This window comes from Somniosus microcephalus, chromosome 12 (assembly GCF_052327205.1).
Source record: "Somniosus microcephalus isolate GS21.2 chromosome 12, FLI_Smic_1.0, whole genome shotgun sequence".
NCBI lineage: Eukaryota > Metazoa > Chordata > Chondrichthyes > Squaliformes > Somniosidae > Somniosus > Somniosus microcephalus.
The window spans coordinates 144,992,467-145,014,378 of record NC_140998.1 but is presented as its reverse complement, the minus strand read 5'-3'; the positions used below and the strand labels follow the sequence as shown (position 1 = coordinate 145,014,378).

The window sequence follows — 21,912 nt, the reverse complement described above, 5'->3', positions numbered from 1 at the left end:
TCCATCTCCTCCCCTCTCCCTTCACCCCTCCCCTCCCCTCTCCCTTCACCCCTCCCCACCCCTCCCCGCTCCTTCCCCCTCCCCTCCTCTCTCCCTTCCCCCCTCCCCTCCCTCTCCCTTCGCCCCTCCACCCTCTCCCTTCCCCCTCCTCTCTCCCTACCCCCCACCCCTCCCCTCTCCCTTCCCCCTCACCATCCCCCCTCCCCCTCCCCTCCCTCTCCTCCCCTCTCTTCTTCCTCTCCCCTCCCCCTTTCCCCTCTCCCTCCCCTCCCCTCTCCCTTCCCCCTCACCCTCCCCTCCCCTCTCCCCCCCTCCTCTCCCCTCCCCTCCCCCTCTCCCTTCCCCCCTCCTTTCCGCCTCCCCTCCCTTCCCCATCCCCTCCCCTCTCCCTTCCCCCTCTCCCTCCCCTCTCCTCTCCCTTCCCCCTCACCCTCCCCTCTCCCCCTCCCCTCCCTCTCCTCCCCTCTCTCCTTCCTCTCCCCTCTCCCTTCCCCCTCCCCTCTCCCTCCCCTCCCCTCTCCCTTCCCCCTCACCCTCCCCTCCCTCCCCTCCCCTCTCCCCCCTCCTCTCCCCTCCCCTCCCCACTCCACTCCCCTCCTATCCCCTCTTCCCTCCTCTCCCCATCCCTCTCCCCTCCCCTCTCCCCTCCTTTCCCCTCTCCTCTCCTCTCCCTTCCCCCCCTTCCCCCTCCCCCTCTCCCTTCCCCCTCCCCCTCTCCCTTCCTCCTCTTCCCTCTCCCTTCCCCCTCCCCCTCTCCCTTCCTCCTCTTCCCTCTCCCTTCCCCCTCCCCCTCTCCCTTCCCCCTCCCTGTCCCTCCCCTCCCCTCCCCGTCCCTATTTCTCCCCTCAACCCCCTACCTCCCCCCCTCTCCACCACCCCCCTTCTCTTCCATTAGTACTGTGGGATCACGAACACCCACTGAAGAGGTACACCGGGCCTCAGTTTAACATCTGCTCAGAAGGATGGTACCTGTGATGTCTCAGTGTCCTCTTATTACTAAACTGGAATGGCGACCGAGACTAAGTGCTCAAATTCCAGAGTGCGGCCTGAACCCATGGATCTCTGACCGTAACTGTGAGCACGCCACTAGCTGAGCCAAGTTGGCACATGTAAAGCTGGTACTGGCCCATGCCACAAACGCTGACTCAGTACTGTCATTTGTTCTCTACTTCATAAATGTAGATTTCTCCCCCCTCCCCTTTCACCCCTTCCCTCCCCCCACCCTCCCCTCCTCTAGGCCCAACCATCTTCAGCTACTTCATCAGTGACCTTCCCTCCAACATAAGGTCAGAAATGGGGATGTTCACTGATGATTGCACATGTTCAGTACCATTCACAACTCCTCAGATAATGAAGCAGTCCATGCCCACATGCAACAAGACCTGGATGACGTTCAGGCTTGGGCTGATAAGTGGCAGGTAACATTCGTGCCACACAAGTGCCAGGCAATGACTATTTCCAACAAGTGAGAGTCTAACCACCTCCCCTTGACATTCAATGGCATTACCATCACCGAATCCCCCACCATCAATATCCTGGGGGAATCACCATTGACGAGAAACATAACTGGACCAGCCACATAAATACTGTGGCAACAAGAGCAGGTCAGAGGCTGGGTATTCTGTGGTGAGTGTCTCACCTCCTGACTCCCCAATGCTTTTCCACCATCTACAAGGTACAAGTCAGGTGTGTGATGGAATATTCTCCACTTGCCTGGATGAGTGCAGCTCCAACAACACTCAAGAAGCTCGACACCATCCAGGGAAAGGCAGCCCGCTTGATTGGCACCCCATCCACCACCTTAAACATTCACTCCCTCCACCACTGGCGTACCGTGGCTGCAGTGTGTACCATCTACAAGGCTTCTTCGGCAGCACCTCCCAAACCTGCGACCTCTTCCACCTAGAAGGACAAGGGCAGCAGGCGCATGTGAACACCACCCCCTCCAAGTTCCCCTCCAAGTCACACACCATCCTGACTTAGAAGTATATCGCCGATCCTTCATCGTCGCTGGGTCAAAATTCTGGAATTCCCTCCCTAACAGCACTGTGGGAGTACCTTCACCACACGGACTGCAGCGGTTCAAGAAGGCAGCTCACCACCACCTTCTCGAGGGCAATTAGGGATGAGCAATAGATGCTGGCCTTGCCAGCGATGCCCACATCCCATAAACAAAAAAAACGCACTTTCAGAGACATCCCCGCTCTTCTCCACATAGTACAAGACCTTTGACAGCTCCCTGAATAGGCAGATCAGAACTGTGTTTAATGCCTCATCTGATGGGAGGCACCTTTGACAGTGCATTGTCCCCTATCAGCCTGGGTCTGTGCTTTTCAAACTTTTCTGTATGGGGGACCCCTCTGAAAATATTGAAACTTTGCCCCAAACCAATGGTAGATGAGGATATTGTTGCAAAGGTACAGAGTGTCCAGGAGGCAGCTGATAGTGGTGTGAGGGGTGGTAAGCCTTTGTGATCCTCAGCTGCTCCTGCGGGGCTTCAGTGCTCCAAGTGCTCCCTGTGGGTAAGGCCAGGTCGGGTGCTGAGTGTGAGCGAGTGAAGACTGCAGTACCACAGACTGCTGGAGGGGGCAGTGTGACTCAGTGCTGTGCAGACTTTGATTTGGGAAGGTGGCAGGGAATTTGGGAGCAATCGATTAGATGTGCAGCACAGCTGAATCTTGATCACGGCTAAAACTCTAGGTTGCCAAGAACTTACATGCTTGAAGCAGCACTTTTACTAGAGTGCTTAGGAGAAAATGTAATCTTCCACCAGGACCTGCAGTAGCACAAGGCAACTGAAAGATTCAGTGCTGTGGTTAATTCTGGTTTATCAGGACTATCAGTGCCTTTTGAAACCAGAGTTTGGTGCCCTTCTCTATTGTACCATAATTTTCTTCCTTCCTCTGCTGAAGGCATTAACTATTGCTGCGATAGAGCAGCCCCTCATACTGTGCCTAAGCGCCCATTCTTCATGGTGGGCCTAGTGAATTCAGGCAATTTGACTATGGGAGGCATCACAACCAGCCCTCACTGACCTCTATGCACATCGTCTTTTCAGCAGTAGGTAGTGATCAAGAGTATGAGCCCTGGCCAGCTCAGAGGCTCTTAAGCCCCTTTTAAAGGGCCCCAATGTGACCATGAGATCAGCTAATTCAGCACAGACCAGAGATAGAAAGGAGACCTCTGTAGTCTGCAGCACTGCTTGTACCTCACCATGTGGTGCATTGAGCAGTGAGCTGATGTGATCTTCGAACATCACTTCGAATTGGAGATTTGTTGCATGTGCGTTTTGTTTATGTAGGTCCATTTTATAAAGTAAACCCACTCCCGGTGCACCACCAGAGATCATCATAACCCCCCCAGCCTCATGGCATCCTGCAGAACTAGTGTTTTGTTTAAAGCCTCATTTCACTGCATTGTATTTGATAGACTTGCATTTATACAGCACCTTTCATGACCTTAGGATATCCTAAAGCTCTTTACTACTTTTTGAAGTGTAGTCACTGTTGTAATGTAGGAAAACGTGACATCCAATTTGCGCACAGCAAGGTCCTATAAACAGCAATGAGATAAATGACCAGATAATCTGTTTTTAGTGATGTTAGCTGAGGGGTAAATATTGGCCAGAACTCCCCTACTCTTCTTCGAAATAGTGCCATGGGATCTTTTACGTCCACCTGAGAGGGCAGACGGGGCCTCGGTTTAACGTCTCATCCGAAAGACTGCCAAAACGCTCCAGTCCCTGAAGGGTTAATTGGAAAGGCAGTGCTTAAGGAGGAGGAAAAACCACAGGGTGCTGGCTTGCTTACACAGCTGGAAGGCTGGGATTTATGATCTCAACAGCGTACGGTGGAAGTGCACTTGCTCCTGATTGAACTGATTTATGAATCTCCCGGTGCCAACATTACAAAGCATCCAATCAGCATTTTTGTGCTTACTGAACGTACGGCGTTGGGTGCCCGGGACGACCTCCGTGAATGGCAAGAATGTAATGGTGCCTTTGTGTTTAGTGATGCTGCGTGGCAGAGTGGGGAGATGCAGCTCCGTGCCCATCTTTGAGGGCAGTGTGGGTTGAGGCCTTGACAAATAACTTGGCTTTTTGTAGGCAGCGTCTGTGTGGGAGGTCACTGAGGCATGGTTAGAAATTAAAGTTGGCATGAAAAAGTTTGTCTTTATTTATCAAAAACCTCTCATAATTTGAACACCTTTATTACATTTCCCTTGAACCTTCTCTGTTCCAAGGAGATCAATCCTATTATTATTCCTGTTGATTCTCCAGAGGATTACTCTTCACTGACATAGAGACCTTTGGGTCAATAAAAGGCAAGAACTAGGGCCTGGGAGAGGAGAGAAGGATAAAGAGCATCTTTTTGTAGCTTAATGATTCCTGGAGAACTGCTCGGTTAGCTCTTGAGTATTCCATTGCCATTCCATTCTTTGTAGTTTTTCCCCACATTGAGGTGTGGACCAGTTGATTTAGGGGGGAGTATCTGGGTGACAATTTATAAAATATACTACCAATAACTTAAAAAAACTTGCAGTACTTCAATGAACTCTCCAGCCTTCCATCAACACAGGTTAAATGTGCCCAGTGGAAAAGATTTGTGCGCTGCGGAAGGTCATTCTGGACTAGTGAGCAAGCTTAATGAGGCCTGTAGATCCATTCCATGGCCAGTGACTAGCATGGATAACCTCTACACACAATCCGTCTACAACTATTAAGGCCCTTCTAAAAAATATGTATATTTGTTCTCAGGAAGTGAGCGATCCTGGCAAGGTCACATTATTGTCTATCTCTAGTTGCCCTGAGGGCATTAAGAATCAACCGCATAGTGTGGGACTGGAGGCCAGACTGGGTAGAGTTAGATATTAGTGAACCAGTTGTTTTTTTACAACAATCTGGCAGCTTTCATGGTCATTTCCCAGATGCCAGCCCACAAATTGCTCAACTTGCCATGACGGGATTTGAACTCTCAACCATCTGGGATTGCTCTTCCAAAACCATAATCACTAGGCTATCACGCAAATAATTCAATTGGAGGTTTAATGTTGGGGGCCTGTTGGTTATGCACAGACCTGACCAGATGATGTCTGAGTATCCATTATCTCTGACATGTTTTCTTTTATTTTAATCCCACTTGTCTTCCCTCCCCTCTCCTGAGCCACCCATGGAACTGGACCTCTTCCTGGGTACAGTCCCACAGCTGGTGTTTGTCCTTTGATGATTTTAACTGCTCCTAATAATTCAAAACTGTTTTTTTGTGCTAATGGTAAACTGGGAGTTTAATGCCAAAACTAAATTTGAACCATCAAATAATTTGAATGAAGCCATTTTGAATCATGAGTGGACTACCATGATGAACTCTTGGGGGAAGGCAGAGTCTGCAAACCTTGGCTGCTCCCAAGTCCCAACCTATGTCCAACCTCTATGAGTGAGTGGGTTACAGGGAGAAAGTCTGCACTCCATATGGGGCAAACACAAACAGTACCTATGTGAATGACGAGACATGGCAGTTTGACGACACTAATTGCTTGTTGCTTATGAAAGAAGGCCTATCCTTTGGAGGTCAGCTGATGGCGAGATGGGACGGGTTTATCACCTCCACTATCTGCAACGCCGCAAGAAACTTTTTATTTATAACAACATTTTCAGAGTCATTTTTATATAATTTCCTGCCGAACCCTTGTTTTTTCTATAGTTCAGAGATGAGCAAGATTCTGTTCAGGCCTGTAGTTTATTTTGTCTTGGGGAAGGAAAAAAATTATATAAATCATTTCACATCAGTAAGACCTACTCAAAGCCAAGTTCCTTCCTGTTGTGAAGCGTGGCAAACAACCAGAGGCCCGAGCTTCCTGGGCTCACATTGGGTAGACTGCTTCCCCTCCCCCTACCCCCCTCCTCCTCCTTCTCTAAAGTGAGGCTCGTTGCGCTTGGATGTGGAGGTAAACATTACTTTCTTATAGATCTGAAAAAACCACAAAGTGGCTGAACCAGGGCACGTGCTCACTAAATATATCAGCCAGTGGCCAAACGGCGGAAGTGAGACTGCTGCACGACACCCGTGCTGTGAGTTTGGACTCAGATGACTAAGCAGTTTACCTCCAGCTTCATCAAGGCCTGGAGGGACCTGAGGTTGCACCAGGTTGCTAGGGTCAGGGGTCCGGGTTGGGTGGGTGGGTGGGGCGGTGGGGGGGGGATGGTTTGCAAGGTTAAGTATCTATGGTTCAGAAGCAAATAGTTCCACATTCAATTGTTCCCCATACCAACCCTCCATTCCATCCTAGCCATGAGGAAGTTCGAGAGAAAGCACATCTTCAGGAAGAAGTTTCACAATGAGGATCTCAATTTAAAAATCAACCTGTCGGCCCCAGTAGCCCCTCCCCCCAGCACCATGATACTGACTATCTCTACTGATGTTAATCCAGCTCCCTCACACTGTCACTCAGTAACCCCTTCCCCAGCACCATGATACTGACTATCTCTACTGATGTTAATACAGCTCCCTCACAGTGTCACTCAGTAACCCCTCCCCCAGCACCATGATACTGACTATCTCTACTGATGTTAATCCAGCTCCCTCACACTGTCACTCAGTAACCCCTCCCCCAGCACCCTGTGTTACTGACTGTATCTCTACTGATGTTAATCCAGCTCCCTCACACTGTCACTCAGTAACCCCTCCCCCAGCACCCTGTGTTACTGACTGTATCTCTACTGATGCTAATCCAGCTCCCTCACACTGTCGCTCAGTAACCCCTCCCCCAGCACCGTGTGTTACTGACTGTATCTTTACTGATGTTAATCCAGCTCCCTCACACTGTCACTGAGTAACCCCTCTCCCCAGCACCCTGTGTTACTGACTGTATCTCTACTGATGTTAATCCAGCTCCCTCACACTGTCACTCAGTAAACCCTCCCCAGCACCCTGTGTTACTGACTGTATCTCTACTGATGTTAATCCAGCTCTCTCACACTGTCACTCAGTAACCCCTCCCCCAGCACCCTGTGTTACTGACTGTATCTCTACTGATGTTAATCCAGCTCCCTCACACTGTCACTCAGTAAACCCTCCCCAGCACCCTGTGTTACTGACTGTATCTCTACTGATGTTAATCCAGCTCTCTCACACTGTCACTCAGTAACCCCTCCCCCAGCACCCTGTGTTACTGACTGTATCTCTACTGATGTTAATCCAGCTCCCTCACACTGTCACTCAGTAACCCCTCCCCCAGCACCCTGTGTTACTGACTGTATCTCTACTGATGTTAATCCAGCTCCCTCACACAGCCACTCAGTAACCCTCCCCCAGCACCCTGCGTTACTGACTGTATCTCTACTGATGCTAATCCAGCTCCCTCACACTGTCACTCAGTAACCCCTCCCCCAGCACCCTGTGTTACTGACTGTATCTCTACTGATGTTAATCCAGCTCCCTCACACTGTCACTCAGTAACCCCACCCTCAGCACCCTGTGTTACTGACTGTATCTCTACTGATGTTAATCCAGCTCCCTCACACTGTCGCTCAGTAACCCCTCCCCCAGCACCCTGTGTTACTGACTGTATCTCTACTGATGTTAATCCAGCTCCCTCACACTGTCATTGAGTTTTGCATTCATAAATTCTGTTTAGCCAGAGATTATGCCAACACTCTTTGATTAAACAAATCAAAAAATGATTTTGAGTGTAATTGCAGCACACAAGATTTCTGCCGGCTGTTGAATATTTTTGTATATGTTTTAATTATTTAAAACAAAATGACAAAACCCTCTTGCATAACAAAATAAAAGTGTTCTTGTACAGCTGAGTCAGACATCATTCATTGTTGCACCATTTGTTTTGGTACAGGATTAGTTCTTGTGATCGACATTGTGGCTGATGAAAGGCACTATATAAATGCAAGTCTTCCTTTCTTCCTTTCATTCTTTCTCCTGCTGAGGGCGCAGTTCCCCCGTTTCCAACTGCTGTCTGATGTCTCACTGAGCAGGCCTATCTACACGCATGAACCTGGAGAGTGAGTTGTTAGCCTCCTAGTCATGCTGGGAAGCATCCTGTTCTTGTCCAATGTCCACACTCTCCAGGTGAGGGCTCACTGGACAGTGGCTATGCTTTGGCAATTGGCATCCCAGGCTAATTTGTGGAGTCCGTACCATTGTCACGGGTGGCATCTGCTAAGATTGCGTTCTTGCTGATCTATATTGCTCAGTACCATACCAGGTGGTGCATTGGCCAACAGAGCCAGTGCAGTGGATGGGGCAGGGGCAGCTCAGGCTTTCCTTAACTATGAAGTGATTTGCACGAAACACAAAGGGAAATGATGAGAGTACCACATGTGGTATGAACTTCTACACCCCAATTATCAGCACTGGCCAACGCAAGTCCTTGGCATACCTTGGTGCCAAGCATGAGCAGGGAGCAGCATGCTGGGTTGGTAGGGTGCTGACTGGACAAGAATGATCGACTCTGCAGAGTAGCTTTGCGAGCGATTCTTCTAGTTAGATGTGAGGAGATCTTTTTTTGGGGAGGGGAAGGGAGGGAAACGTTGCCCCTCTGTGAAAACGGATAGCTGAACCTGGGGTAAGGTGGTCTAGTATGGATGTTTGAGATGGTTGGCAAGTGGGACATCTATCAGCACTAAAGCATAGTACTCATGGAGATGCAGAGGGCATCTTCTTCGTCGTGGCCTCGCTGGTTAGAAGCTCCCATTTGAACTTATCTGACGTACTGAAGTCACTGTGTCTCTGTTTGTCTCTCCCTGTACCTGTTTCTGTGTGTCTGTACCTGTTTCTGTGTGTCTGTACCTGTTTCTGTGTGTCTCTGTACCTGTTTCTGTGTGTCTGTACCTGTTTCTGTGTGTCTCTGTACCTGTTTGTGTGTCTCTGTTTGTCTCTCCCTGTACCTGTTTCTGTGTGTCTGTACCTGTTTCTGTGTGTCTACCTGTTTCTGTGTGTCTCTGTACCTGTTTCTGTGTGTCTGTACCTGTTTCTGTGTGTCTACCTGTTTCTGTGTGTCTGTACCTGTTTCTGTGTGTCTACCTGTTTCTGTGTGTCTACCTGTTTCTGTGTGTCTCTGTACCTGTTTCTCTGTGTGTCTCTGTTTCTCGCTCTCTGTTTCTGTGTGTCACTGTTTCTCTCTCACTTTATCTGTATGTCTGTGTTTTTCTCTCTCTCTATCTGTATCTGTTTCTGTGTGTCTCTGTTTCTTTCACGCTGTTATTGTTTCTGTGTGTGTGTGTCTCTGTAACTGTTTCTGTGTCTCTGTTTCTCTCCGTGTATCTGTCCATTTTTGACTGATTAGGCCTCTGTGAAGCAGCTTGGGACATTTTTTTTCCCTTAAATGTACTATATAGATTGAAGTAGTTGTGTCTGCTTTCTCTGTGTGTCTCTCTGTTTGTGTTTCCTTTTTCTTTGTGTTTCCTTGTGTAGGTTTGTCCCTTTCTGCATGTGGGCCTATCTCTGTTCATGGCTCTATATGTTTGTGTTCCTCTTGTTCTGTCTCTGTGGGGTTGTTTCACTCTCTGTTTGTAAATCTCTCTCTCTACATCCACCTGTGACTCTATAAACAAGGCCACGCTTGCTCAACAACACACAGTGACATCACTGTGAAGTGACTGACAGCACTTAAAGTAGAGTGCTGGCTTCTCACAGATGTCCTGCCTCCCCTGTGGTTTTTAGCTTGTGTTTTGAAGAAATCTATATTGTGCAGATCTGCAGCAGGATGAAGGCACTTTAGAAGAAGCCAGCTGTTCTCTGAATGGTACTTGTCACTCTACAAACCATTTCTAGGGACCCCAGATATCTATCTGAATGTCACTGACCAGTGTTAACCTCACTGTCAGCATTCTCTCAGTCGGTAACACTCTCGCTCCGAGTCAGAAGGTTGTGGATTCAAGTCCCAGAGCCTTGAGCCCATAATGTAAGTTGATGCTTCAGTGTAGTAATGAGGGAGTGCTGCACTGTCGGAGGTGCTGTCTTTCAGAGGAAACGTTAAACTGAGGCCCCGTCTACCCTCTCAGGTGGGTGTAAAAGATCCCACGTGTGTTCTTCCTGGTGTCCTGGTCAATATCTACCTCTCAAACAACACCACTAAAACAGATTATCTGGCCATTTATCTCACTGCTGTTTGCAGGAGCTTGCTGTGTGCAAATTGGCTGTCGCGTTTCCTACATTGCAACAGTGACTACACTTCAAAATTACTTCATTGGCTTTGAAGCGCTTTGGGATGTCCAGATGTGTGAAAGGCATGACATAAATACAAGTTATTTCTTTCTTTCCTTGCACCCACCCTCCCCCCTAGTAGGACTGTCACTATGAATGATTAGCATGAGACCTATTACTATGGTCCGATAGTGAGCAGCAGAAGAACATTGATTCACAAAAACTTCTCACAGTCACCTTCCAGAGCCACACATTGTTCATAAAGTGAATGCTTTCCATTGTGTAACAGTCACCATTTCTATTCTCTGGCCAAGCAATATATCCTCGGCCTTATACCAGTGCTGCTTCCCTGCACCACTCAGGAGTGCAGAAGAGCAGCTGGAGAAATGGGAGCAGGATATGGGAAAAAGGCTCCTCGCTTCTCCTCTCCTCGCCTCTCTCTTCTCCCCTCTCTCTCTCTTCCTCCTGTCTTCTCTCTTTCTCCACTCTTCTCCTCGTCCCCTTCCGATCTCTTCTCTTCTCCTCCTCTCCACTCTCCATCCCTCTTCCTATTCCCATCCCCTCCAGTGGGAAAAAATCTGAAGTTTTCCCCTAGTGATTTGTGTTGTATCCGTGTGTTAATGGAGACACGGAATGCAGGAGCTGGTTTAACAGGTGTTTACTGAACAAAGTCTGGAGGTGAACTAAAAGATACAAGACACTATACAGGCTTATATAGCCCGAGTGGCCACTACCGGCATTACAGTACACAGGGGCTCTTAAAGGCACATACACCACAATTCCTCCCCTTTTAGACAACCAGTACATAACATTTTAAGTAATCATAAATTAACATGTTTACAAGAACAATAATCTACACATTTGCTGCAGTTAATCAATTATAAGTCAGTCTCTCTGGAGGCTTCCTGACTCGGTCCGGATAACGCCTCGGTGGTGTAGTAGTTTTCGGTGGTGTGGTAGGTTCTTTTGGCAAGGTCGATTCGGCTTGAATGCCAGTGTCGGGTTCATCTGGTTCCAGTATCACCGGATCGGAGGTAGATACTATGGGTATCTCTGCTTCATCATTAGGCGTATAGAGTTGTGCTGTAGGTTGTCCCTTTTCGGATGACTCTATGATCTGGTCAGCATGGCGCCTTATTATGCTTTCTCCAATGTCCACGGTATACATCAGCGGTCCTAGTCGTGTGCAAATAGTTCCAGGCTGCCATTTCTCGGTACGGTAGTCCCGGGTCAAAACTTGTTGACCTATCTGGAAGGTTCTAGTTGGCCTTTCATTCATGCCTTGAAATTGCCGGTTCTCTACGTCCCTTCTGATGTTTGGCTTGATCAAATCCAGCCGGCATCTTAGTCTTCTATTGAAAAACATCATGGCGGGAGTTTGGTTTGTAACCACATGCGTTGCATTCCTGTATGCAAACAAGAAGTTATCTACCTTATGCTGTAGATTTATGTCTTCATTACCCATGGCCTTTATGACCACCTTGAAGGTCTGGACAAACCTTTCAGCCAATCCATTGGTGGCGGGATGGTATGGGGTGGATGTGTAGTGCTCAACCCCATTGTTTTTTAAGAACTTCCTGAATTCTTCGGACACAAATTGCGGTCCATTATCAGAACAGATCTGTTCAGGCAGCCCATTCCTGGCAAATATGGTCCTTAATACTGTGATGGTTTTTTCCGTGGTGGTGGAGGACATCTTTATTACCTCCGGCCACTTGGAGTGTGCATCAACCGCGATTAAGAACATTGAGTCCATAAATGGACCAGCAAAGTCGATGTGTACCCTTTGCCATGGAGATGAGGGCCACTCCCATGGATGTAGAGGGGCTTGTGGTGGGGCATTTTGGACCTTCTGGCATCCTAGACAGCCCTTGGTCATTTCTTCGATGTCTCCATCGATACCTGGCCACCACACAAACGCTCTGGCTAGGTTCTTCATTTTCACTCCACCCAGATGCCCCTCATGAAGCTCCTTTAGCACTTTATCCTGGAGTTTGGGTGGAATCACCACTCTGGATCCACACATCAAGGTTCCTCGGCACACTGACAGCTGTTCTCTTCTTTGCGAGAATGCTGGCAACAGTGGTTCGCCATGTGCTGGCCATCCCTTCACCGTTAAATCGTAGACTCGTGAGAGAGTCGGGTCATTTCTTGTTTCCTTTTCAATGGTAGAATTTGTTACTGGTAGACATTCCACTATGGTTGAGTGGAACATCTCCACTGGGTCTACTGTAGGTGCCTCTTCTACCGTTGGCAACAGTAGACGTGATAAACTGTCAGCATTCCCATGCTGTTTTGATCCTTTGTATTCTATGTCATATTGGTGTGCCCCTAGGAAAAGGGACCACCTCTGTAGCCTTTGTGCTGTCATAATGGGAACGCCCTTTTTAGGGTTGAATATGGAGACGAGGGGTTGATGGTCAGTCAACAAGGTATATTTTTGTCCGTGTAGGTAATGGTTGAATTTCTTCACTCCCCATACCAGGCTGAGTGCTTCCCTGTCGATCTGGGCATAGTTACGCTCAGCTGAGTTCAATGAGCGTGACGCAAAAGCGATCGGCCGCTCCGAGCCATCAGGGAACCTATGCGATAATACCGCTCCTACGCCATAAGGGGATGCATCGCACGCCAGTCTGATTGGCAGTGATGGGTTGTAATGAGCCAAAACTTCCTTGGACGTGATCAAGCCTTTGCATTTATGGAAGGCACGTTTACAGTCTTCGCTCCATTTCCAATTTACTCCCGTTTGTAGCAGTTCGTTAAGAGGGTGCAGAACAGTTGACAAGTTCGGTAAAAATTTATGATAGTAATTTATCAATCCCAGGAACGACCTTAATTGTGAGACATTTTCAGGTGCTGGGGCTTTTATGACCGCTTCAATTTTTTCAGGTGACTTATGCAACCCTTCTTCGTTAATTATGTGGCCACAATATGATATTTGTTTCTGGAAAAGTTCGCACTTGGGGCGATTTGCTCGTAGGCCCCGTTCTCTCAGCCTAGTGAGCACCTGCTCCAAATTGGCATGGTGCTCATTGTCGTTTTCTCCTGTTACAAGGATGTCGTCTAGGTAGCACTGAGTCCCCGGAATCCCTTGCAGGACTTGCTCCATAGCTCTTTGCCAGATAGCTGGAGCTGATGCTACTCCGAAAACCAGTCGATTGTACTGGTACAGGCCTTTGTGTGTGTTTATCGTGAGATACTTTTTAGAGGCCTCCTCAACCTCCATCTGTAGATATGCCTGTGCCAAGTCAATTTTGGTGAAACGTTTCCCTCTGGATAGTGAGACGAAAATATCTTCTATCCTCGGAAGAGGATACTGTACCGTGTGAAGGACCGGGTTTACAGTCACCCTGAAGTCCCCACAGATGCAAATTTTTCTCTGTTCTTCAGCTTTATCATTATTCAACGTTTTCTTCATGACCAGGACGATGGGTGTTGCCCACTCGCTCCAATCTATCTTGGATAACACGCCTGCCTTTTCCAAATTCTCCAGCTCTGCCTCGACTGCTGGACGAATTGCGTATGGCACCGGCCTTGCCTTAAAAAACTTGGGAATTGCCGCATCTTCCACTTTTATTGAGGCGGTGACGCCTTTCAAGGTTCCTAGTTCCTGTTGAAACACTTCTTTGGCGTTGGCCAAGATGTCTTTTAATCGTTCAGGTATGACGTCATCATCATTTTTTTTCTCACTCTTCACCGTCAGTGCCTGAATGGAGTGCCAGTCTAAACGTATCTTCCTGATCCATTCACGTCCCAACAGCGGTGGACCACCATCTTGCAGAACGTATAAATACAACTTCTGTATTTCCTTGCCGTTGTATACAACAGGCACCCTTATTTTCCCTCTGGGGTATACTTTCTGCCCCGTATATGTTTTCAAGATAATGGATGTGTCTTTCAAAGGTATATGCGGAAATAGCCGCTCGTAATCCTGTCGACTTATGACGGTCAGAGCTGATCCTGTATCTAGCTCCATTTTAACTGGGGACCCCGCTATCGTGAGGGTAACCCAAATGGTCTGGTAATCTTCTTTGGCAATTACATTATGTAATTTGAGACAGCTTAGTCTCTTGTTTCCGGAGTCGCTATCGCTCTTCTGGTCTTCGGAGCTACTGTCCGTCATAATTTGTACCTTTCTGTACTCTTCCTTATTGATTTTTTTTTGTCAGTGGATTTTTTTTTTCCAGATCGGCATACACGTGCAATGTGTCCCATCTTTCCGCATTGCCTGCATGCTTTGTCCTTGAACCAGCAGTCCCTCTGGTCATGGGTGGATCTGCCGCAGCGATAACATCTTTCGAAACCCTGTGTCATTTCATGGGTGCCGAAGTCCTGTGGCTTTTGCTGTATCTCTGCAGCTCCTCTTGCTGCTGCTTCGTATGATACAGCCACACTGAAAGCCTTGTCCAGTGTTAAATCTTTCTCAGAAAGTAGCCTTTTCTGTGTTCCTTCACTTAGGAGACCGCAGACGAATTTGTCTCGAAGAGAATCTGCCAGTCCTGCCCCGAATTGGCAGTGCTTTGACAGCTTTCTTAATTCGGTGAGGTAATCAGCGTTACTTTCATTCTTGTGCTGATTCCTCCTGAAGAATTTGAATCGTTGCGCTATCAGCAGCGGTGTTGGGTTTAAGTGCTCCTGTAGGGTATCAACAATTTCTTTAAAATTCTTATCCATCGGTTTGGCTGGAGTGATTAAGTTTCGTAACAGCCCGTATGTCCTTGCGCCCATTAGATTTAGAAGTACCGATGCCTTTTTATCATCCTCTATTTCATTCGCTGTGCAATATACCTCCACTCTTTCCACATGTGGTCCAATCCTCTACATCACTATCGAAAGCAGTAATATTGCCAGTCTTAGGCATCCTGAAAAAAAATGGCGCCTCCCGCGCTTTCCTTTCTTCCCTGCCGAGAAAAAATGGCGCCTCCCGCGCTTTCCCGCCGCTGCTGCTGCTGACAACGCTGTTCTCCGTGGTTTTTATTTATACAGATATTTTTAATAGTTGGAGACTCGTTCCCGCCAGACTCTCCGGGACTTTCCCCTCCCTCTGCTTGGTCCGAACGCTGACCTGCTTTGCAGCGCTGGCCGTCTCCCGAGTGCTCCACCCTCCGTCTCTGTTTGCCTCCGCCTTCGCTGCTCGGCCCCGCTGCAGAGCCAGCCGATCAAGCCCCAGCCCGCCGCCCAGGAAGGATTATTGCAGTACCTGCCACCAGCCCGGCTAGCTGGTGAAACCAGAGTTTTTTCTTTTTTTTTCTTCAACCTTCGTCTGAGGAATCGATCTCCTTGTGGTGCTGCCGAATTGCAGGTAAGTCCGTTTGCAATTCGTCGCCACTGTTGTATCCGTGTGTTAATGGAGACACGGAATGCAGGAGCTGGTTTAACAGGTGTTTACTGAACAAAGTCTGGAGGTGAACTAAAAGATACAAGACACTATACAGGCTTATATAGCCCGAGTGGCCACTACCGGCATTACAGTACACAGGGGCTCTTAAAGGCACATACACCACAATTTGAATTATGTCTCTTTAAGCCATACAGGATTGCAGCTTTGTCTTGAGGAGTCGGGCCCCTTGATGAAGCGAGGGGTGGGGGGAGGGAGGGGTGTTGAAGAGAACGGGAAACATAAAGTTAACAAACTGCAAATTGAAACAGGATGCATTTACTTGTTTTTATCAGTTTTTTTTTGTTTCTCCTTTAAGGAACCTTCCTCCACTTCCCCTCCCAAGAAAGCACCCCCAAAAAGCAAACTCCAAAGCCGGGTTTGGATGACATGGATCTGTGCGAGGCGGAGGAGCTCGATAGTGACGATGAAGTGTTTCCCCAAGACTTGACAGCCCCCGACAGCGGTTACAGCGACACCAGCGGGACCTGCGCACCTTGTGCCTCTCCGACCTGGACCTCAGCCCGCTCCCGGTTGTTCTCTCCAGCACAGTCAGTACACCTCTGCAGAGCAGGATGTGGCCAGGAGGAGCAGTGTGACAGAGGGACTCAAACCTCCAACTCCACTCCCCCAGCTACCCACCCACAGTCAGCCAATCCCATGTTACCAAGCGGAGTTGGAAGTGAGCCACAAAGACTGTTCTATGGTAATCCTTTTCTGCCATCTGATGCATTCTCAGTTAATTTACTTCATTTGTTTGGGTTGGATAGATAACATATTGTTACGTAATGGAATACTTGCATGTTTTGCCTTTAAGATTGATGTTCTGTGTGACTGAATAGCGTGGTAGGTTCAAACAGTGTCCTTTCACTTCTGAGACCTGGTTTTAAATCAAACGCAAGCCAGTGGAATAAAAGTCCTCTTTTTTTCTTTTCTCTGACTCACCCCTCTCTCTCTGTCTATCTCTGCACCCCTTTTCTCTCTCTCTTCTCGTTGCCTACCCCTCTTCTTTCTCCCTCCCACTCTCCTCTTTCCCTCTCCTCTCACTCTTCCTCCTCTCCCTCATCACACCTTCCCTGTCGTCTCTCTCTCCCTCCTCTCTCCCTCCTCATTTCTCTCTCCCTCCCCATTTCTCTCTCCCTCCCTCCCATCTCCCTCCCTGCCTCCCCTTTGTCTGCCACCCCCTTCTCTCTACTTCCCTTCCCTTTTCTCTCTCCCTCTCCTTCCTCTCTCCCCCATTCTCTTTCTCCTCCTTTTCTCTCAATTTTTCTTTCTCTCACTTTGTTTTTCCCTCTCTCTCCCCTTGTGTTTCTCCCCCCCCCCCCCCACCCCTCCCCAGCCCCATTTCTCTCAGCTGTAAGGGTCCTCTATAAAATGAGTTTGGGGCAGTGCCCACAAAGCTACAGGGAATCTAACAGTGAATTATTAGTCTAGGCAGCAAAAGGGGACGGGGAATAGAAATGGTCTGCTGGTCTAGCAAGGTTGCCTTCTACTCTTTTAACTTGAATGATAAGTAGACACTGGATTGCCCCTGTGTCATCAAACAAAAGTGCCCCCTTTTAAAGAGGCATAACTAATAGAAAACTAAATCATAAAACACTTATGAAGTTAAATATTATTTACATCATCCATTACCTGCGGTGCCCACCGGTCGTGGAAGACCTCAAGCGTGCCAGCGGACACCACATGCTCACTCTCCAGGGGCACCCGGGTGCGGACAAGACCCACCCCCCACCCTCCTCTGCATACTCCTTTAATTTAAATCTATGATGAAGTTCTTTGTTGGAACAAAATTAAATAGATGCACCAAACCAAGATTGGAAAGGGTAAATATCATGCAACAGATCTCAAATCTGTTTTGTGCTTTGTGTGCGAGAGAGGCAGGCAGCCAGAGCAACCCTCCACACGGGCCGCTTCCAACCTGGCCAGGCCCAGGAGCGGGCCCACGAACTTTCCCCTACATCTAACTTGGCTTGAGACTGTTTGTTGGAGCAGTATACCCGAGGGATTTGGAGGAAAGGATTGAGAGGAAACATCAATCTTTGATGTTCCTTCATTCTTACAAACCTGACGTAGAAAACATGCCAAGGGCAAGTGAAACTCAGCAAACTTCCACCCAAAACTAAAAACAACTAGGATTTCTGATGCTTTCGATGTAACCAGTGACCCCATACTGGGAAGTACACGTGTTGGACTTGGAATAGGCTTGGGTTTGACGCCCTCCATGGTCGAACAGCTTGCTAACACTTACTATCTAGAATCAAAAGAGGAGAATGGCCACCAGGGAAGGCACAGTTCCCTAACAATGAGAGGAGGGAAGAAAACTGGAGTGGGGGAAGGGTTGAAATTGGAAAAAAAGTGATTGTGCATAGGCAGAGGATGAAACGATTGGGATTGTGCGATTACACAACATCCAGTATTGACAATACCAACATGAGATGTGGAGTCCGATTAAATGTTGCAGATTCATTCTGACATGCACAAGATTCAGGAGCCCCCTCTGCACCAAGAGCCCGTGAAGAAAGGAGGACCCAAGGACACTTGAGCAGTGCTCCCCAGCATTCAACAAAGCCCAGTGTCCCACCCCCCCACTAATGCATAGCAGTCCATTTTACTACCTGGCTAGTGGGTGGGAACAGGAATGGTCCTCAGCACTAAGGTAGGTTGATTGAGGTGGGGGAGGGTTGGCAATCGATCAGGGAGGGGAGGTGTGGGGAAAGCCCAGGGCAGGGGAGGTCCAAGGTTTCCTTGTGGGGCTCGGAGGAGCACTCTGACTCCAACTCCTGGCCCACAATGTAACCTGAAAAAAATCGAAAGCATCTCTCTTCTGGGCCTCAATACAGTTCCCGGCAGGTATTGCCTGGCGGAGAGGCTCGGGCCTCCAGGCTAGCAGTTTAAAACAGCAATTGGGCCCAAATGACATAATTAGGGCCCAATTTACATATTAAAAGCAGGACCTCACAGTCTTCCGGGGGGTGTCCTGTGTGTGCCTGCTGAAAACAGCAGGCTAAAATCTAGTCATGCAGGAAGGCAGCGGGCTCCCAGGGTGGGGGGCAGTAATTCACTGCCCTTATTTTAACTACCTCTTGCCTGGTTTCCGCGGAGCGGGGGTTAAAATCTCCCCTCCTCCCGCAGGGTCACTGAAACTGTTTCATCCTAAGATGTCCAGCCAACAACCAACTCTGCCAACAGCCCTAGAAAGGAGGGAAAAACTTTTGGAAAAATCTCCCAGGGTGTCTGGAACTTGGCAGCGTGATGATGGCGATTAGCTTTGTATTGTGATACGGAGTAGAATGCCAGTCAACTGACCCATGCTGGGATCCAATGGAATCTTATGCAGGTGTCCTAGGACCCGTGAAGGGGTTCAAGAGCCATTGAGTTTACAGGAGTGGATTTGACCGTCCCAACAATCATGGCCCACTAGGATTGGTTCCACGTGTGAATCCAGAAAATAGGGCAGAGGTTACTGACCCATTGGAAACCACTCCAGGATATATTGGGGATATATTGCAACAATAACTTGCATTTATATAGCGCCTTTAATGTAGTAAAACATCCCAAGGTGCTTCACAGGAGTGAAATCTGACAAAATTTGACACCGAGCGAAAGGAGGAGACATTAGGACAGGTGACCAAAAGCTTGGTCAAAGAGCTAGGTTTCAAGGAGGGTCTTAAAGGAGGAGAGAGAGGTGGAAAGTTTTAGGGAGGGAATTCCAGGGCTTAGGGCCTAGTCGTCTGAAGGTACGGCCGCCAATGGTGGGGTGAAGGAAGTGCGGAATGGACAAGAGGCCAGAGTTGGAGGAACACGGCGTTCTCAGAGGGTTGTAGGGCTAGAGGAGGTTATAGAGATGGGGAGGGGTGAAGCCATGGAGGGATTAACCCATGGAGGGATTTGAACACAAGGATGAGAATTTTAAAATCAAAGCGCTGCTGTACCGGGAGCCAATGTAGGTCAGCAAGCACAGGGGTGATGGGTGAATGGGACTTTGTGCGAGATAGGATAAGGGCAGCAGAGGTTTGGGTGATCTCAAGTTTATGGAGGGTGCCAGGTGGGAGGCTGGCCAGGGGAGCATTGGAATAGTCGAGTCTGGAGGTAACAAAAGCATGGATGAGGGTTTCAGCAGCAGAGGGGTCGAGATTGGCGATGGTAGGCCCCTTTGGCAGAGCACTGACGACACAAAAAGCAGATTGGTCAGTTGGTAATATAGACATATAGGCCTAGATTTTCAGTGTGCCGTGAGGCGGGCTTTTAGGCATGCGGGGGGCTAAAATCCCGAATTCGGGGGTCCCAACACCATCCCGCCCAAAACCCGCCTCCACGTAAGTTTCACAGGAGGCGGGTACCCGCCCCGCACTTTGACCCGCCGACCCGAGGCGGGAAGGGATTAGTGCCAATTAACTGCCTGTTAACAGGTAGTTACCAGGCAGTTTTTAGCCTAATCCCTATTTTGAGGGGTGTCGTGTGGGATTCCCGACGGCTCCAAACCACGCCATGTTAGAGCAGGCGGGCCGTCGGGTTGAAGGACTTGGAGGGGTCGCGATGTCGGTGTTCAGGTGAGTGATGGGTGCATGAGTGCAAAGGTAAGTGTGTTTGGTGTGTCTAAAGTGTGTAAAGAAGTTTAAATTACCTGTACTTACCTTTACAGGCTTCCTTCCTCCAGGCGTCGGGAGTCCATCACTCAGCCGGCACTGAAAGCTGAATGGCTGTGATCTGTCAAAAGTGACAGCCTGCAGCTTTCTGTGCTGGTGAGAGTTCTAACTGAGTCTGTGTAGAAGGACTCAGGTCAGAAGTCAGACTGTCAGTGTTTGACAGCTTCAAACAGCTGTGAAACACTGATATTTCATCTGTCAACGCCTCTTGACAGATGAAATTTCAGTCTGTGACATCACCTGTTGCCAGGTGGCCCTTAATTGGCCTGCTGAGCACGCTGGGCGGGCTCAACAAGGTCAATCAAGGGAAAATCGCGTGGATTGGCCGGACGTCGATGGAGGCGGGACTAAAACCTGAAAGTTGTAGTCCCGCCTCCTTCCCGACTGCTGAATGAAAATCCAGCCCATAGTCATCCCAGTCTATGCAGAGCTAGCTGATCGTAACGGAGGCAGCAGTATTGCCGCTGAAATGGTCCTCAGTGCCCTCCCTGGTGGGTTAAGGGTTCACCCGCCCTCACTTTGTGTAGTGATTCCTGGTGGGAAGTTTGCATTTGTGGACATTGGGGTGAGACAGGGTTGGCCTGACAGTGATGACTCCCATGTTGAATAGCCCACCATTGCTTACTGCCCAGGCTTGCAAATGGGGGCAACAAAAGCATGTTAAAAAGGAAAGCATTTAGCAAAGTTTGAGGGTGGGAGGAGGGAGAAGACCTTGAAAGGGATGGTCATCATTTTCTCCTCAAGCAAATTAATTTTTTTGTTGCATTTTGTAACAATCTAGAACTAACCTTCTCCCACAAGGCTGTGGATGCTGGGGGACAATTGGAGCTCTCAATACTGAGATCGATAGATCTTTGTTGGGTAAGGGCCTCTAGGGATATGGAGCTACGGCAGGTGAATGGAGTTGAGGTGCATATCGGTCATAATCTAATTGAATGGTGGAACAGGCCTGAGGGGCTGAATGGCCTACTTCCTGTTCCTATGTCTTTGTCTCCTTTAAGAGCTCGTGGTTTGAGTCCTGTGGTAGTGGGTGGTTTATTCCCAATGATGTTTAAAATCAGCTGCCGGCACGCTCAGTGTGACACTCAACCATACAGCCAAGAAGGCACTGGGTTTTATTTATTTGCTCTGAGTTAAGTGATCAGAGGTGTGGACACAGTGTTGCTGCACTAATGAAGGAAATAAAACTATCCAGGACTCCTGCATGAACAAGTATGTTTGTGAGGGCACTGGGTGAGTACAGCCAGCCCCAGCTGTGGTCCCCCCTTGGTCTGACAGCCACCTCTCTAGACTTGCTGGTGAAGACAGGTCAGCTGGGCGAGGTACTGAAGGGCTGGCAGTGCTCATGGAATCATCCACCAGCTCGACTCCCCATGTCCAGTAGCGAAGGTTAGAAAGTTAGGAAAGAAACGTTTCATTTTCAAGTGGATGGGAGGGGAGAGTGAATAGCCTCACCGACCAGAGAAGAGTTTACAGTTTGGATTCAGATGCTCAGCCTGAGGTTTTGGTGGTTGCTGGGCAAGTACTTCCTTGGAAACTCTGCAAAGGATTTTAACATTCAGATGACTCAACTGATGCAATCGGAGTGCTCTGTTGTGTCATGTACTGAGATCTATGGAGAGGGGAGGGTTCAGCTTCCATCTCGTTCCTGACTCACATACCAATGTTAAGTTAACTCTTTGGGGTTTTTGCCAGCTGCAGTTTTTGATCTGTGTGATTATTGCAGTTT

The 21,912-nt window shown here is 48.7% G+C and overlaps 1 protein-coding gene across 1 annotated transcript in view; it reads left to right on the top strand.

Annotated features, from left to right (window-relative positions):
• Positions 1–16,781, top strand: part of LOC147109581 (uncharacterized) — a 28,488-nt gene extending 11,707 nt beyond the window's left edge. Inside the window, exon 2 of the mRNA XM_086004210.1 lies at positions 15,854–16,781. Within this exon, the coding sequence (XP_085860336.1) occupies positions 15,925–16,308 (384 nt within the window). The 5' untranslated portion in view covers positions 15,854–15,924 and the 3' untranslated portion in view covers positions 16,309–16,781. The remainder of the gene's footprint in view (positions 1–15,853) is intronic.
• Positions 16,782–21,912: the final 5,131 nt, after the last annotated feature.